This window comes from Solanum stenotomum, chromosome 4 (genome assembly GCF_019186545.1).
Source record: "Solanum stenotomum isolate F172 chromosome 4, ASM1918654v1, whole genome shotgun sequence".
NCBI lineage: Eukaryota > Viridiplantae > Streptophyta > Magnoliopsida > Solanales > Solanaceae > Solanum > Solanum stenotomum.
Window position 1 is genome coordinate 37,359,469 of NC_064285.1, and position 17,726 is coordinate 37,377,194.

The 17,726-nt window shown below is 37.5% G+C and overlaps 1 protein-coding gene across 1 annotated transcript; it reads left to right on the forward strand.

Annotated features, from left to right (window-relative positions):
• Positions 1-1,699: 1,699 nt before the first annotated feature.
• Positions 1,700-3,142, forward strand: LOC125861475 (uncharacterized). Its single transcript, XM_049541362.1, has 5 exons — positions 1,700-1,957; positions 2,239-2,456; positions 2,639-2,808; positions 2,851-2,960; positions 3,110-3,142. Exons 1-5 carry the CDS (start codon positions 1,700-1,702, stop codon positions 3,140-3,142), a joined length of 789 nt encoding a protein of 262 aa, XP_049397319.1.
• The last annotated feature ends 14,584 nt before the right edge of the window (positions 3,143-17,726 follow it).

The window sequence follows — 17,726 nt, forward strand, 5'->3', positions numbered from 1 at the left end:
AAAGACCATTATCACCTAATGAATCTATGAGTTATTATGATACCATGTTGGTTTGAATTCTAGGGCATTCTTTCATGAACATGAACTTAAGTAAAGACTTAATATAAATTTCAAAGGGAATTATGCTTAGCACCGAGTGGATATAAATATTAGATGGAAGCTTTTACGATAGTTAGTCCGGCTTCCTAAAATAGTTATCTCATGAGATGGAAACCTTTTACGTTAGTTAGTCCGGGTTTCTAGTAGTAATCTCCTTATCCCATAACTATTTGTCTACATAGGTCTTTTGCTAGTAGATCCACCTAAAAGCTAATATTTGAGTTCTACCTTAGGCAAGTAGGACATCTATTTTCGATGTGGGGGTAAGACACCGGATTCCATGTAGCTCACATGGTCTATGTCGGTTAAGGCTATATTTTCCTATATGACAAGAATATGAATTATGACAAGAGCATGAACATGAACTATAACTATGACTTCTTAAGAGGTACTACTTAGTATGAGTGGGGGTATGGGACTCCATTTATGCATTGCACAAGTAGGCTTCAAGAGTGGTTGTGGTGAGGTTATTTTATGCTATGAAGACTTATGAATTATGCATGTAAGATATGTATTGTTGTTAAGAGTGACTTCACTTGTTTCAAGTTAATGAACATGAATGTTTCCTTGTTTATGAGTATTGGTTATGGATGAGGACAAATTATGAAATGTATGATGATTGTGGCCTAAAAGTGATACTTAGCTTTAGATAGGATTATGGGATCTTGTCTATGCATTGCACAAGTATGGTGTAGGGTTGCTTATGAGTTGGTTTGAGTTGTGTATTTACACTATTGTGCATGATGACTCTTAAAAATGTTAAAGTGTATGGTTTCAACTAAATTGTCCCTTTTTGCATGTTTTAAGTATTTTTATGCATGGCTTCCATACTTAGTACATTTTTGTGCTAACCCATATTTTCTACCTTTTTCCACAAAGTGTACGTCTGGGTTGTTGAAGTCTGGGTTGTTGAAGTTGCTTCTCTTTGGTTGAAGGCATGGATTGATTCTCTCCTTGCCTTGGTGAGTCCTCATGGTTTGAGGACAAGAGTTATTCTTTCTAGTTTCCTTTTTGTATGTTCTACTTTGAGACTTTATTGAAAAGGGTTGTGACCCTACTGATTTGATTGTATTAGATGGCTTATGGAGACAATGTCTAGACTTATATTGGTTTTATGAAAAAGACTTTGATTATAAAAAGTTTTAAATTTTGCATCATTTCTATTACTTATGTTTATGATTATGCTAAGGGCTTGTATAAGACCCTTTTGGGGTCAAGTACGCCGTGTTACATCTAGGGGGTACCCCTGGGTCGTGACAAACTTGGTAATCAGAGCACAAGGTTTAGAATGATTCTAGGATGATGTCTCATAAGCCACGTCTAGTAGAGTCTTGTTTATGAGTGTGAAGTGCCACATTTATGAATGAGAGGGTATAAGATGTTTAGAAAATCTCTTTCATTACTCTTTAGTCGTGCCTTAGAGTTAAAACTCTATAAAGTCCTTTTCCTAACCCTTCTCTTGTGTCTATATTATATGAATACAAGAAAGGTGAACGCAAGAAAGATGGAAGAGGAGAATGTGAATTAGGGAGTTCCTCCCCAAGGTCCTCAAGAGCCTCAACTTCCTCAAGCTCCTAATGATTAGGGGGCTATGACAAATATGGAAATAAGGTCGGCTCTCCAAACATTGACTCAAGCCATAACGACTCAAGCTCAAGCCATGATAACTCAAGCCCAAGCTATGACAGGGCAAGCCAATAGGGAAGTTGGTCCCTGTGTGAACCTCAATGTGAACACCATGGCTTCAAGGTTGAGAGACTTCACAAGAATGAGCTCTCTTATGTTCTTTGGTTCCGAAGTTGGTGATGATCCTCAAGAGTTTCTGGAAGAGGTCTACAAGATAATTGATGCTATGAGGGTGACTTCTTTAGAGAAAGCGGAACTAGCCGCTTATCAATTGAAGGATGTGGCCAAGTGTGGTATACTCAATGGAAGAATAATAGACTGGTGGAAGTGGTCCCATAGATTGGGAGGAGTTCAAGAAATCATTCTTCGATAGGTTCTTTCCTTGAGAGAAGAGGGAAGCAAAGGTGGAGGAATTTATGAACCTTCATCAAGGAGGTATGAGTGTTCAAGAATATTATCTAAAATTCACTAAGTTGTCCAAAGTATGTTCCATCTTTTGTGTCTAATCCAAAGGATGAGATGAGTCGGTTTGTGATAGGTGTGTCTGATTCGATTAAAGAAGAATGTCATGTGGCAATACTCCATGATAATATGAATATATCACGTCTAATGGTGTATGCTCAAAAAGTTGAGGAGTCAAGGCTTATGAAGAAGAATAGAGAGGTAAAAAGGGCAAGGTCCGATGATGGAAATTCTTCCAAGGGTAAATTCGAGGGTCAAGGTAGACCAAGGTTCTTGAAGAGGTTCTCCAACCAAGGCTCTTCTAGTGCTCCAAAGGTCAACAAAGATAGGGTGTCTAACCCTAAACCACAATGAGGTAACAGTGGGGGTTCTTATGTTAATAGGCCTAATTGTGCCAAATGTGGTAAAAAACATTATGGTAAGTGCCTAGTTGGCACGGATGGTGCTATAGGTGTGGGAAGAATGGCCATATGATGAGAGATTGTCCCATGTTAAAGGTTCAAGGAAGAGAGGGCAAGCAAGTTCGTCCTACTGGTTCAAATTCTGATGTTCCCAAGATAAACCATTTTTATGCTCTTCAATCCCGAGGTGACCAAGAAAGCTCCCCGAATGTTATGACCGGTATGTTATAAGTCTTTTCTATTGATGTATATGCATTGTTAGACCCTGGTGCCACTTTGTCGTTTGTTACACCTTTTGTGGCTATGAAGTTTGAAATATTCCCCGATGTGTTAGAAGAACCTTTTTCGGTGTCAACCCCGGTTGGTGACTCGGTAGTTGCAAAAAGAGTCTATAGGAGTTGTCCTATCTCTTTGTCCCATAAAGTTACCTTGGTGGATTTAGTGGAGTTAGACATGTTAGATTTTCATGTGATCTTGGGTATCCATTGGTTGCATGCATGTTATGCCTCTATTGATTGTAGGACACGGGTAGTAAAGTTCCAATTTCCAAATGAGTCTACTTTAGAGTGGAAGGGGGAAAATTCTATCCCTAGAGGTCAATTTGTTTCTTGTATCAAAGCTAGGAAAATGATCTCCAAGGGGTGTGTTTACCACATTGTTAGGGTTATGGATGTTGAGTCTGAAACCCCTTCTCTAGAGTCGATCCCCGTGGTGAATGAATTTCCGAAAGTCTTTCCCGATGACTTGCCCGACGTTCCTCCCAAATGGGAAATATATTTTGGCATTGATCTCTTGCTGGATACGCAACCTATCTCTATTTCTCCTTATAGAATGGCTTCGGCCGAGTTGAAAGAGTTGAAGGAGCAACTCAAGGATTTGCTAGACAAGGGTTTTATTCAACCAAGTATATCTCCTTGGGGTGCTCCGGTATTGTTTGTTAGAAAAAAGGATGGGTCTCGAATGTGTATTGACCATCACCAATTGAACAAAGTGACCATAAAGATCCTAGAGTTGACGACTTGTTTGATCAACTTCAAGGGGCTAACTATTTCTCCAAAATAGATCTTCATTTGGGTTACCATCAACGAAGGGTAAGAGGGGTTGACATTCCCAAGACGACCTTTAGGACCCAGTACGGTCGCTATGAATGTGTGGTTATGTCATTTGGGTTGACCAATGTCCCGGCGGCAATTATGGACCTAATGAATATAGTGCTTAGACACTATCTTGATATGTTTGTGATAGTGTTTATTTATGATATTTTGATCTTCAAAGAGTGAAAATGAGCACATGAACCATTTGAGGATTGTATTGCAAGTCCTTAAAGACCACCAATTATATGTGAAGTTTAGTGAGTGTAAGTTTTAGCTAAGGTCCATAGCCTTCCTTGGTTATATTGTGTCGAGCAAGGGTATTGAGGTACATTCTAAGAAGACGGATGCGGTCAAGGGTTGGCCTAGACCTCTAACTCCTGCCTATATTAGAAGCTTTATAGGTTTGGCTGGTTATTATAGGAGGTTTGTTGAGGGTTTTTCCTCCATTGCTTCTCCATTGACGGTTTTAACTCAAAAGAAAGCTAAGTTTGTGTGGTCGGAGGCTTGTGAGAAATGCTTCAAAGAGTTGAAAGATAGACTTACTTCCACTCCGGTGATGACCTTACCAGAGGGTACCGATGGTTTTGTTGTATATTGTGACGCCTCTAGAGTGGGTTTGGGATGTGTGCTTATGCAATATGGTAAAGTGATTGCCTATGCATCAAGGCAACTCAAGATCCATGAAAAGAATTATCCAACCCATGATCTTGAATTAGCGGCTATAGTGTTTGCCTTGAAAATATGGAGGCACTATCTATATGGGGTACATGTGGATGTTTTCACCGATCACAAGATTCTCCAATATGCGTTTAGCCAAAAAGACTTGAATATCTGACAAAGAAGGTGGTTAGAATTTTTGAAGGATTATGACACGAGTGTCCTTTACCATCCCGGCAAAGCCAATGTAGTTATGGATGCCCTAAGTCGATTGTCCATGGGTAGTGTGGCCCATATAAAGCATGAGAAGAAGGAGTTAATTTGTGATGTATATAGGTTGGTCTGGTTAGGTGTCCAACTAGTGGATTCCACCAAGGGTGGTTTCATGGTCCATAATGGTTCCAAATCATCCTTTGTAATGGATGTGAAGTCCAAGCAAGACCTTGATCCCATGTTAGTGGAGTTGAAAGAATCAGTACTCAACAAGTTCGTTGAGGCTTTTCTCCCAAGGGGGAGATGGGGTGCTTAGGTACCAAGGTCGGTTATGTGTTCAAGATATTAATGGCTTGAGAGAGCAAATTATAGAAGAAGCTCATGGTTCGCGATATTCTATTCATCTGGGAGCCACCAAGATGTACCGTGATCTACGGGAAGTTTATTGGATGAATGGCATAAAGAAGGATATAGCGGGTTTTGTAGCAAGTGTTCGAATTGTCAACAAGTTAAGGCCGAACATCAAAGACCCGGAGGTTTGTCCCAAAATATAGATATTCCCACTTGGAATTGGGAGGATGTGAATACGGATTTTATAGTGGGTTTGCCTCATACTTGAAGGCAACATGATTCTATTTGGGTCATTGTGGATGGAATGACAAAATCCGCCCACTTTATTCCCGTCAAGGTTTCATTTTTAGCAGAAGACTATGCCAAGTTATACATCAAGGAGATAGTGAAGTTGCATGGGGTTCCTTTATCCATTATTTCGGATCGGGGTACTCAATTTACTGCACACTTTTGGAAGGCATTCCAGAAAGGGCTTGGCACTAAGGTCAAGCTTAGCACGACCTTTCACCCTCAAACAGATGGTCAAGTGGAATATACTATTAAAAATATAGAGGATATGTTGAGGGCATGTATTATAGATTTCAAAGGTAATTGGGACGACCATCTACCGTTGATACAGTTTGCCTACAACAATAGTTACCACTCAAGTATTGTCATGGCTCCCTTCGAAGCATTGTATGGTAGGAGGTGTAGATCTCTAGTTGGGTGGTTTGAAGTGGGTGAAATTGCTCTAATAGGTCTCAAACTAGTTTATGAGGCCATTGAGAAGGTCTGACTCATTAGAGAGAGGTTGAGGACGGCCCAAAGTCGGCAAAAGACTTATGTTGATGTTAGAAGGAGCGACCTAGAGTTTGAAGTTAATGATTGGGTCTATTTGAAATCTCACCAATGAAAGGAGTGATGAGGTTTCGCAAGAAAGGGAAACTTAGTCCCCGGTATGTAGGCCCATATCAAATCTTGAAGCAAATTGGGAAAGTTGCTTATGAATTAGACTTGCCAAATGAATTGGCTCCGGTTCACCCGGTATTTCATGTTTCCATGCTTAAGAAGTGTATTGGTGATCCGGTTTCCATCATTCCTTTAGAGGGCTTGGGAGTTGATGAGGGTTTTTCTTATGAATAAATTTCGATAGAGATTTTTTATCAACAAGTTAAGAGGTTAAGAAACAAGAAAGTAGCTTTCGTAAAGGTTTTATGGAGAAATCATTTAGTTGAGGGTTCTACACGGGAGGTCGAGGCCGATATTAAATCCCGATATCCTCATCTTTTTCCTTCTACTCCTATCCAAGCTTGAGGTAAGTAGTCTTTCTTGAGTTTTGGTGCTTGGGAAGTCATGTGTGCTATATGTGTTCTTTATGATTTCCTTATGATATGCATGTTCTTGTGAGAATTCATGTTTTAGTATAAAATGAGCTTTCATGAATTATATGTTCCTCATGATGTTGTGCATTTTAGTATGATGATTGCATATTTGACTTCATGCGATGAGTTGATGAACATGCTTAGTTATGCTTTTGATGTAATGACATGTTGGCTCCATAATGTTGTGTTGAGCTTGCTTCTAGTTGGAGAAGGCAGTTCCTCCTATGATTATATGAAATCATGAGTTTTTTGCATAATGGGTTGTGGATGTAGTTCCTACTTTCTTGTGTTGCCTTGTTTATGTCTTGAGATGGAGTTAATGTTTCCTCTTTTGAATTGTGCATTATTTTTATGCTGCATACATGATGGGATGCTAGTCTTGAGTCTATAATTCTGTAAGGGGTCGAATCGTCATTCAAGGATGAATGTTCTCAAGGGGGAGATAATGTAACACTCCAGAAAATAATAGGTGAAACTAAATCCTAAACGTGGGGGTTCACGTCATGAGTTTAGGGCAAGGACCAAGGGAGAGGACCAAAAAGGTCTATTCTTCCCTAGACACTCCCCTAGTGACCACGACCATCCCCACGATTCGTGGTAGGGACAACGGATCTTGGTGTGGCTCGTGGTAGCCCAGGAAGTCTGCTCCCCAAAATCTGCCAAAAATGAGCTCTCCTTCATAAGCCACTTCACGGCTTGTGGTGAAGACAATGGCTCGTAGGAAGGCTCATGGAGAAGAGTTGGGCGTGTGGGGGGTGGAAACCAACTAGCTTAGCTACTGCCCCAAGGTCCATGAGAGGGACCACCACCAGTGGTCTTGACCACGGCTCGTGATGACAACTTGGGCATTTGAGCTGGGGGACTCAATGTAGCATAGCTACTACCTCAAGGACCACGAGTGAGACCATGGCTCATGGTGTTGACCACAGCTCATGGAGCCCTTCATGGGAATGCCTTGGGATTGTGAGCTTGTAGCACCAATTGCCTAGACATTGCCCCAACTTTACGGTGGGACTACGATCCACCACGGCTCATGAAGGTGGATCGTGACACCTGTGCCTGGTCACTAAGTGAAGGTTAGTTTAGTCTTTTCCTATTTTAGTCCAATTAAAGTGAGGTCATTTTGGGTATTTTTAGGGGTACTATATATGTTGTTTTAAGTCAAAATACACCCAAAACTAAGTCATTATACTCAAACACCCAAATCAAACTAAAACTTCATCTTCCTCACAATATTTCTCTCTCTAAAACCCAAAAAAGAAGAAGAGTAAACTTGGAGCTAGGGTTTGGCAAATTCAAGGGTTCTTCCTCAAATTTCTTAGAGATTCTTAATCAAGGTGTGGTGGCTTTTCATTTGTGGGTGGCTTTCACCCATAGAGTCCCTTCAAAACCTGATTTCAAAGCTTCCAATTTCCCCAAAACCTAGGGTTTCAATCCAAGTCATGGGTTCTCTTTCAAAACAGTTTCAATTGTTTATTTATGGTTGATTATGGTGGATTATGGTTGAACTGATGATTAATTGTTGATTTATGATAAAAATCCCCCAAGAACCCATGAATCCGCCATATTGCTAAATTGTGAATTCATGATGTGGGTTGATTGATTATAAAAGCATGTCAATTGATTATGTTTATATTGATTGAGTTATTGAATCATTATATTCCCTTATCTAATGTAGAAATTCTAGATGTTTGGGTTGAGTTGATTCATAGCCTTGAAGGGCAAATTATGAGGGTTTGTACATGTTGATGAGAATTGTGCATGAGCTTATGATTCACTTATAAAGTGAAGATCCTATGACTATTTTGTAATTGTAGTGTTGTTGCAAGATCATTAAGGTTGAAAGGTCATTCTCACCTACTGAATCTATGAGCTATTATGATACCATGTTGGTTTGAATTATAGGGCATTCCTTCATGAACATGAACTTAAGTAAAGAATTAATATGAATTTTAAAGAGAATTATGCTTAGCACCGAGTGGATATGAATATGAGATTGAAGCTTTTATGCTAGTTAGTCTGGCTTCCCAAAATAGTTATCTCATGAGATTGAAACCTTTTACGTTAGTTAGTCCGGGTTTCTAGTAGCAATCTCCTTATCCCATAACTATGTGCCCACATAGGTCTTTAGCTAGTGGATCCACCTAAAAGCTAATATATGAGTTCTACCTTAGGCAAGTAGGACACCTCTTTTCGGTGTGGGGGTAAGACACTAGATTCCATGTAGCTCACATGGTCTATGTCGGTTAAGGCTATATTTCCCTATATGACAAGAATATGAATTATGACAAGAACATGAACTAGAACTATAACTATGACTTCTTAAAAGGTACTACTTAGTATGAGTGGTGGTATTGGACTCCATTTATGCATTGCACAAGTAGGCTTCAAGAGTGGTTATGGTGAGGTTCTTTTATGCTATGAAGACTTATGAATTATGCATGTATGATATGTATTGTTGTTAAGAGTGACTTTACTTGTTTCAAGTTAATGATCATGAATGTTTCCTTGTTTATGAGTATTGGTTATGGATGAGGACAAATTATGAAATGTATGATGATTGTGGCCTAAAAGTGATACTTAGCTTTAGATAGGATTATGGGATCTTGTCTATGCATTGCACAAGTATGGTGTAGGGTTGCTTATGAGTTGGTCTGACTTGTGTATTTACACTATTATGCATGATGACTCTTAAAAATGTTAAAGTGCATGGTATCAACTAAATTGACCCTTTTTGCATGTTTTAAGTATTTTTATGCATGGCTTCCATACTTAGTACATTTTTGTGCTAACCCATATTTTCTGCCTTTTTCCACAAAGTGTAGGTCCGGGTTGTTGAAGTTGCTTCTCTTTGGTTGAACGCTCGGATTGATTTTCTCCTTGCCTTGTTGAGTCCTCATGGTTTGAGGANGATGACTCTTAAAAATGTTAAAGTGCATGGTATTAACTAAATTGACCCTTTTTGCATGTTTTAAGTATTTTTATGCATGGCTTCCATACTTAGTACATTTTTGTGCTAACCCATATTTTCTGCCTTTTTCCACAAAGTGTAGGTCCGGGTTGTTGAAGTTGCTTCTCTTTGGTTGAACGCTCGGATTGATTTTCTCCTTGCCTTGTTGAGTCCTCATGGTTTGAGGACATGAGTTATTCTTTCTAGTTTCCTTTTTGTATGTTCTACTTTGAGACTTTATTGAGAAGAGTTGTGACCCTACTGATTTGATTGTATTAGATGGCTTATGGAGACAATGTCTAGACTTATATTGGTTTTATGAAAAAGACTTTGATTGTAAAAAGTTTTAAATTTTGCATCATTTTTATTACTTATGTTTATGATTATGCTAAGGACTTGTATGAGACCCTTTCGGGGTCAAGTACACCGTGTTACATCTAGGGGTACCCCTGGATCGTGACAAACATGAAATCGGGTGTAACCTCCAAACCAAAAAAGGAGAGTTTACTTGTCAAGATAGAACTTCGTATCATATCATTAACGCTATGTAAATCCAACAGCTAGGTCATTTAAGGCAATTCTACGGGGGCGCTAGTTTAGTACTAGAGATTGCTACTAGACACTACCCTATTTGAGCCTCTACCTCAAGTCTTCTTGGTGCTAATTTAAATCCAAACGGAGTAGATAAAGTTAATTATAAAAGCATAACATTAGGAAAGACAATAATCATAATACCAATCCAAATCATAAAGTCGTAACAAAGTAGCTCTTTTCAAAATTATGATTTCATACTTCATTTTTTTAGTGCATGCACCCCCAAAGTGTAGTAATCCCATAAGTCATATCAATTTCATTTACCGATCTTGCACCACTACCCGTGACATGTTTTGACAAAATTTCAAGTTGAGACGTCAAATTAGCTATGCATTTTTCATGCTCTGGGTTTTTCTCTTCTTATTCTTTAAGTTACCCCAACTCTGGAAGTGACACATGATCTTGACAAGTAGGCCAAGCTCAATTAATTTTGATCATGTCATACAGTAGCCTTGAGGCTAGCACAAATGGTTGCCTCACTATTTCCCCTTGAATAAGATGATCAGCCATTCTTTTGTTCACCGTTTGAGGCTTCTATAGAAATATTGCAGCAGTAATCTGTTCGTAATGTCATGATTTAGACATTGTAAAAGTGACCTTTTTAAATGTAGTTAGGTTTCATGCATCGGTTCCCCACTCATTCGTTTAAATTTTGAATGTCACTCTGTAGTTTCGCCAATTTTGAAGGGGGGAAGAACCTTTCAAGAAAAGCCTCAATCAATTCCTCCAATGAAGTGATGAAATTTGGCGGCAGGTCAGTCACCCACTTTTTTGCGTCTTTCATCAAGGAAAAAAAATAACCTCTAATGCATTGACTCTTGTAAAATGCCTTAAGGAGTAAAAGGGACGCACACATGCACAAACTTTCTAAAGTGGTCATGGGGGTCTTCGTGCTCAAGACCTTAAAAAAGTCTTTTCATTTTGATCAGCTGCAACATTGGTTCAATTACATTAAATGTATCATTCTTTGGAGTAGGTGGTAACCGAATTTCTCCACCTTTTCCAGTCACATTGAGATTCATATCACCCATATTTCTAAAATCATCATTGTGCCCGCAGTGACTAGCAGCATCACTTCCATCAAGACTCGTGTTTCCTCATGTATCTAATCACAACAAAAACACCAAACGAGTAACATTCTACAAATAAACATGTTCACAATTTAAATTGCAATTTTAATTCTTAGCCATCACTCCCCGTTAGCGGCACCATTTTTTATAATAGTCAATTTATCCTCAAAACAAGTAAGACAATAAGCGGTTGTTAGCAATAAAAATCCAACCAAGAGTAGAGATTGAATCTCAGAGATTGAAATAGTGCAAATAATTTAATTAAGAAATATTGACCTATTCCTTGTAGTTATTATATATTGGGTAAAATAACTCTACTAAGTTTAATTAAAATATTATAAGTTGACAATTACCACAAAACCAACAAAAATAGGGTACATAGTTAAGAGACGATCTAGGAGTGTGGGTGTAACACCCCGAACTTAAATAGAGGACTTAGCATGTTAGAACGTCAAGGTACCACCCCTCAAGGACCTAGCAGGATAGGGGTCTGTGGTTTGGGACAAAAATCTTAGTCACCTAACCACGTTTGACCAGGAAGGACCATAGGTCCATCCACGATCCATCAACGTGGTCTCGTGGGTGGTGACCTAGGGGCAGTTGAGGCGGTTAGTTTACGGGAACTTTGGGTCTTTCCAGTTTTAATTAGTTTTAAGTGGTGTCGTAGAAGAAGAGGGGTCAAGCTAGGTCAAGTCCTCCAATATTCAAGCTTTTGAGGGCATTGTGACTAAGGTATGATAGTTATTCATCCATGGACTTCTTTCATCGATGGAGTTCCCTAGTTTCCCAAATTGTGAAGATGAAATCACCAATTAAAATTAGGGTTCCTTCCAATATTGTGGGATTAGATGAATGTTGATCCAATTGAGTGGATAATGATTGTTTATGATTGAATTAGTAGTAAATCATGTTTTTAAGATTAAATTACATGTTTTCCATGCCTAATCCATGTCTAGAAAGATGAAATTGAAGTGTGTGGGTTTTGTGCCTTGAAAGGGAAAATTGAGGATTTAGAGACAATCTTCTAAGATTGATGATATGTATAGTAGATTTCTTGAGAGTAAATCATATAGACATGAATTGAATTAGATTAGAGTATACATGTTGAATCATGATTATTAATACTTGATATTGAGCCTATATGATGATATATGATTAGAATTGCTTAAGAATGAAGCATGTGATTAGAATGTCTTGAGATCTAGGCATATGTGATGATTGAAAGAAGTAAAGCTTTGAGAGTAAGACTTGTAATTATGAATATTAAGGCTTTGAGAGTGAAGCTTATACGATAATGGTAAACTATTAGATATAATTGTTATAGAAGGATTTTACCCACATAATCTACCTTATGAATGTATATGAATGCATGAATGTGAAAGACTTTCTCACATTGAATGATTCTAGGTTGAAAGGTTTTCTCACATAAAATGAATTAAAGCATGTTAATTAAGATAGCTTGAAGTTGTGATGTGGTATCCCTTCATGAATAGTTTGACTTGGTAAGACAAGACCATGCATGTTAGCTTGAGTAGTAGATCTCATGGATAGCCTTGTATTGAGAAATTGTACCCTTCCAAAGGTTAACTTGAACTAGCATAATAGAATGCTTGCATGATAGCATGACTTGGTAAGGCCAAACCATTTCATTGGTAGCTTGGATTGAGCAATAGTACCCTTCCTTGAGTAGCTTGGACTTGCATGAGAGTGTGCTTTCCATGATAGCTTGGTCTAGCATGATGAGGTGCTTTTCCTTGATAGCCTTGAATTGGTAAATCGTAACCATTCATGATTAGTGTTGTATTGGACTAGTAAAGAAGTACTTTTCCATGAATAGTAGATATAGCTAAAATGTAAAACCCTGAAAACTAGTAGGCTAAACTAGACCTTGACGTGAGGGTTACAGTCATGAATATAACTCCTCGTACTTAAAATAAGGGTTTCGGGTCAGAACATCAAGGTACAACCCCTCAAGGACCAACCAAGGGCCCTTGAAGAGGACCCTAGAAACTGCCCAAAATAGTGGACCTACGGCTGGACCCACGCCCCGTAGGTGGGTGATCCGTAGGTGGCTAAAAAGTTCCAGTCACCAACCCACGCCCCACCAGTACGGGTCGTGGGTCAATCCATGCCCCGTGGGTGGGTGGTCGTGGGTGGTGGCCTGGAGACGTTTTTAAGGATTAAATTTAAGGGCACTATGGGGTTTTCCGATTTTAAGTGGTTGCTGCTTCCAATTGCACACACAAGTGTACGTGGTCCCGCAAGTAATATAGTGGCTCTTAAAATAACTAGATTATCAAACCCAAAGGACTTGTCAATTAACTATTTTTACTAAATTATACTGGTCTAATTATTTATTTAAGAGTGTCAAAAGAAAAGAATGCAGGAATAAAATAATAAAATTACTTACAGTGATTTGGAAAATTCCAAGGCTGTAGCATGCATTGAATCTCATGTATCATATTCTTGGCTTAGAACTAACTTTAGTTGTCAAATTACTTATATATAGGGTTAATTATATGAGTCGGGTTATACACCTCTCGTCGCCAACTTCAGTTAGTTATCTAACTACATCGTTGAGCGTGGATAAATAGACTAACTGGCGAGCATTTATATTTCATCATATTTCATAACCAAGCAAGTTGTTCGTCCGGGCGTCACTCCTGAACACTAATCAACTCAATCAAATGGGTCAACCGAGTTCTCTATATTCTCTTGTCTATCTAACCTCTCATCTCTCGATTTTAAGATTAGACAATAAATTTATCTTATGGTGCGCAAACATAAAATACTAAAACAATAATATAGAAGCAACTTAGACTAACAACCAATAATTAATTCATAAACCTCAAATATTCAACATTCGATTTGTAGCTACAGCCCCAGAACAAGGGCGCTTAGCCACTAATCTCTAAGAAAAGAAAAGAACCCTAAAAAGTATTGACGACTTTCTACTTGATGCCCTCTGATTCCTCCTCTAGATTGATGCCCCTAATAATTGTTTTTATGGACTATTTATAGATGTAGAAAATCATAAATAAAATAATTGAATCCAAAACAAATTGGGAAATCAAAACCAAGCGGAATAAGAATTCCTTTTCTTTTCTGCGTGAAACGGTGCGCTGCGCCGCCTCAATTGTTTGGGAATGCTTCACGTGAAGCCACGTGTCAGTTGATGCGCTCAATTCTAATTCTTCTTTCAATTGTGTTTCATATGTTTATGTATTATTATATTTCATTTAATCCATTAAATTGTTTGCTTAATCTCCTTCTTCAACCTTTCATCTTTAATTTGTTTTAGCTTCAAATATTTTTATTTTTTCACCAATTTAATTCTGTAAATAAAATACACTATTTAGCACAATCCAAAAATTATGCTCAAAAAGGGTAAATATAAATAATAAATGTAAGGCAAATAATAATTAAAATATATTTTTTTGGCCTCACATCAACACCCCACACTTAAACTTTTGCTCGTCCTCGAGCACACATTAAAGCTCATCTCAAATAAATCAAAATAGGTTTGTCATCACTTTGTTAATACAAACAATTAGGTCATATATCAATTTCAAAACATCAAGTACAATTCTCAATCAGTATGCAAGACATCCAAATAAACAACAAACCTCTAACCTCCTAACCTCAAAGAAAGACTTTGAACTCATCAAATTTAAGCTTGCTCACCTACTCTCATCAAAGAAAGCTAATAAAATCACTTATCTATCATGAAACAAGTGCTCTCACAAAAAGAAATAGTCCACACACTCAATTCACAAGATTGAATATAAATTAATGACTTAGTATCACAAAACAACTCTCACACTCAGAAATAAAATTCACATGTATGAACGAAGAACCATAGGCTTGCCCATTATGTACATCTCCACTAATTAAGCATGCTTGAATAGAATCAAATAGGACTTTAACGGGTTGTAATGTAGGCTAGAGGACGGGTAGGAAAACTATATAATAGTGACTTACACTTCCTTAAGCACTCTGCACTTTAAGACTTCATCACTCATTATTTTCTTCTCTTTATTTTCAGCCTTCTATTCAACAATTATTTCACAAGTAATTCTCATCATCTGAAGAATGTTTCAATCATTCTTTTTTCTCTTTTTTTAAAAAAAGTTTTCCTTCAAAATAGTCACCCTCAACTTAAGTATTTTACATGCGTTAAGGTGCACGATGTCCTTGGAAGGACCAGTGCCATCATCAAGGTAACTTCTTTTGTTCATCTTTTTTTTTCACATCACATTCTTTCAAAGACGGATTTTAAGCACTTTGTAGCTATCGTTGATTATTTTTTCACTCAACCATCCATTTTTCTCAGCATTGATAATTAGAATAAGTCTATGCTATAATGCTCAAGAAAGCAAGATCCAAAAATTAGGGATTCAACAAAATAGTCAAGGCAAAATATGGCTACCAACAAAAGGCTACATGCTCAAGAAAGCTAACTAGTGATATAATATCTGTAATAGCTAAAATTATCAGACAAATCAAAGAAAACCTATTATAATCTCCTAAACAAAACAACACTTTTTTTTCGCTTCAATAACATGTAGGGCAAGTTCTAGACTAAGATGCAAAACATGGAGTAAACAAATTCTCACCACACATGGCACAAGTATCAATCAAGATGGATCAATTCCACTTCTAAGAGAGATATGATCATAACAAACTACAAAATAAAATAAGTTATATACAAAGTCACAACCATAAGCTTAGATGTCAAAGTGTCTGCATTTTTTTTTATCAAGCATTCACAAGAAAGTACTACTCAAAAATTAGACCTAAATAGCAAGTATCACACTACTCAAAAGGGTATTTTCTTTTCTCTAAAAAAAACAAAAAAAACTTATTCCTAAAAAAATAAAAGACACTCGGTTCAAAAGGACTATCCTCGGGAAAAGAATCAAAAACAAAATGCGGGGAACCCATCTTAAAAAAAATAAAAGACTCAATAAAACAGTAACAATTAGGAATTCATTCCTCCACCCCACACTTAAAAAGATGTTATGTCCCCAAAGCATCAAATAATATTTAAAACAAGGGTTAGGAAAACTCTCTGAGACCTTTAGGCTTAGCTAGTAGCATGTTCTCTCAATTTTCATCAAGGGTCGTCACCCCACACTTAAATTCAAATGTTCTCCTTAGCTTCAAATTTCGGATACTCAGACTTCTCCAAAACCTGTTAAAACCACACAAAAAATGACACTAAAAATAAAATAAAATAAAAAATAAAAAGTTACACTATAAATTGGGTTGCCTCCCAATAAGCGTTTAATTTAACGCCGCGGCACGACACAAGTAAATTCACTACTTTTCTTTCCACTTTGAACTTATAAATTGTACCCCTAACTTTACATCTATTTTTCTACTCCTCTCAAGGGGTGGTGGTATAAGGATAAAAGAACCAAGTAATATATGTCGCATCTTGCACTTCTTGGCCCTTATTTGAGGAATATTCGTTTGTCTACATGGACTAGAAAACCTTAGGATGTAGGGGCCTTGTTCCTCATGTATATAGTTCTCCATTAGTTCAGATAACTCGAATGATATATCAGCATCTAAACATAATGTTGAAAAGTGATTTGAATGGGGTCCAATACATCCCTCTTCCAAACTTACACCAATTGCAACATGCTCAGTTTTAAACTCTTTCCCAAATGTGGCATCTGCAAGAGAAGTCTGATTGCATTGCATCACCTCCAATTTTAGATCCTCAATTTAACTTCTGAGTGCCTTTTCAATATCACAAAACTCACAATTGAATTGTTGAGCGTCAAACGCAACAACCTTTGCATTCAATTCATTGCTTAAGTTTTGAATATGCAAGAAAAACATATTAACATCTTGAAAGTGCTTCATTTTTCTATCTATAAGGCGTGACATCACATATATGATTCTCCTACGACGCTCTTCATATTCCTCTATTAATTTCCTGCAAGATTCCATACTATCAAAGGAACAAAGATTATTAGCATCATCATGAGAGGGTTTTGGAGTAGGGTAGCAACACACGGTGCAACCGACCCACAACCCCCTACAAAATTCACATGATAGAGATGGTGCACACAATTGTCCCTCGAGAATATAATTACATTGTTGCCAAAAGTGATCTCCCTTGCAATATGGACAAGGTCTTACCACTTGTGAATAATCCTCATTCCCATTCATCCCAGGAAAAGTATTAATTAGTAGAAAAAAATATGTATCAAAATAAATAAATAAAAAGAAAAAGTATAACCAAGAAGGATAGTTAATTTCTAAGTCTCCAGCAGCGGCGCCAAAAACTTGTTGCTCCCAATTGCACACACAAATGTACGTGGTCGCGCAAGTAATATAGTGGCTCTTAAAAGAACCAGATTATCGAACCCAAAGGACTTGTCAATTAACTATTTTTACTAAATTATACTGGTCTAATTATTTATTTAAGAGTGTCGAAAAAAAGAATGCAGGAATAAAATAATAAAATTACTTACAGTACTTTGGAAAATCCCAGGGTTGCATCATGCATTGAATCTCATGTATCATATTCTTGGCTTAGAACTAACTTTAGTTGTCAAGTTACTAATTTATAGGGTTAATTATATGAGTCGGGCTATACACCACTTGTCACCTACTCCAGTTAGCTATCTAACTACATCGTTGAGCGGGGATAAATAGACTAACTGACGAGCATTTATATTTCATCCTATTTCATAACCAAGCAAGTTGTTCGTCCGGACGTCACTCCTGAACACTAATCACCTCAATCAAATGGGTCGATCGAGCTCTCTATATTCTCTTGTCTATCTAACAACTCCTCTCTCGATTTTAAGATTAGACAATAAATTTATCTT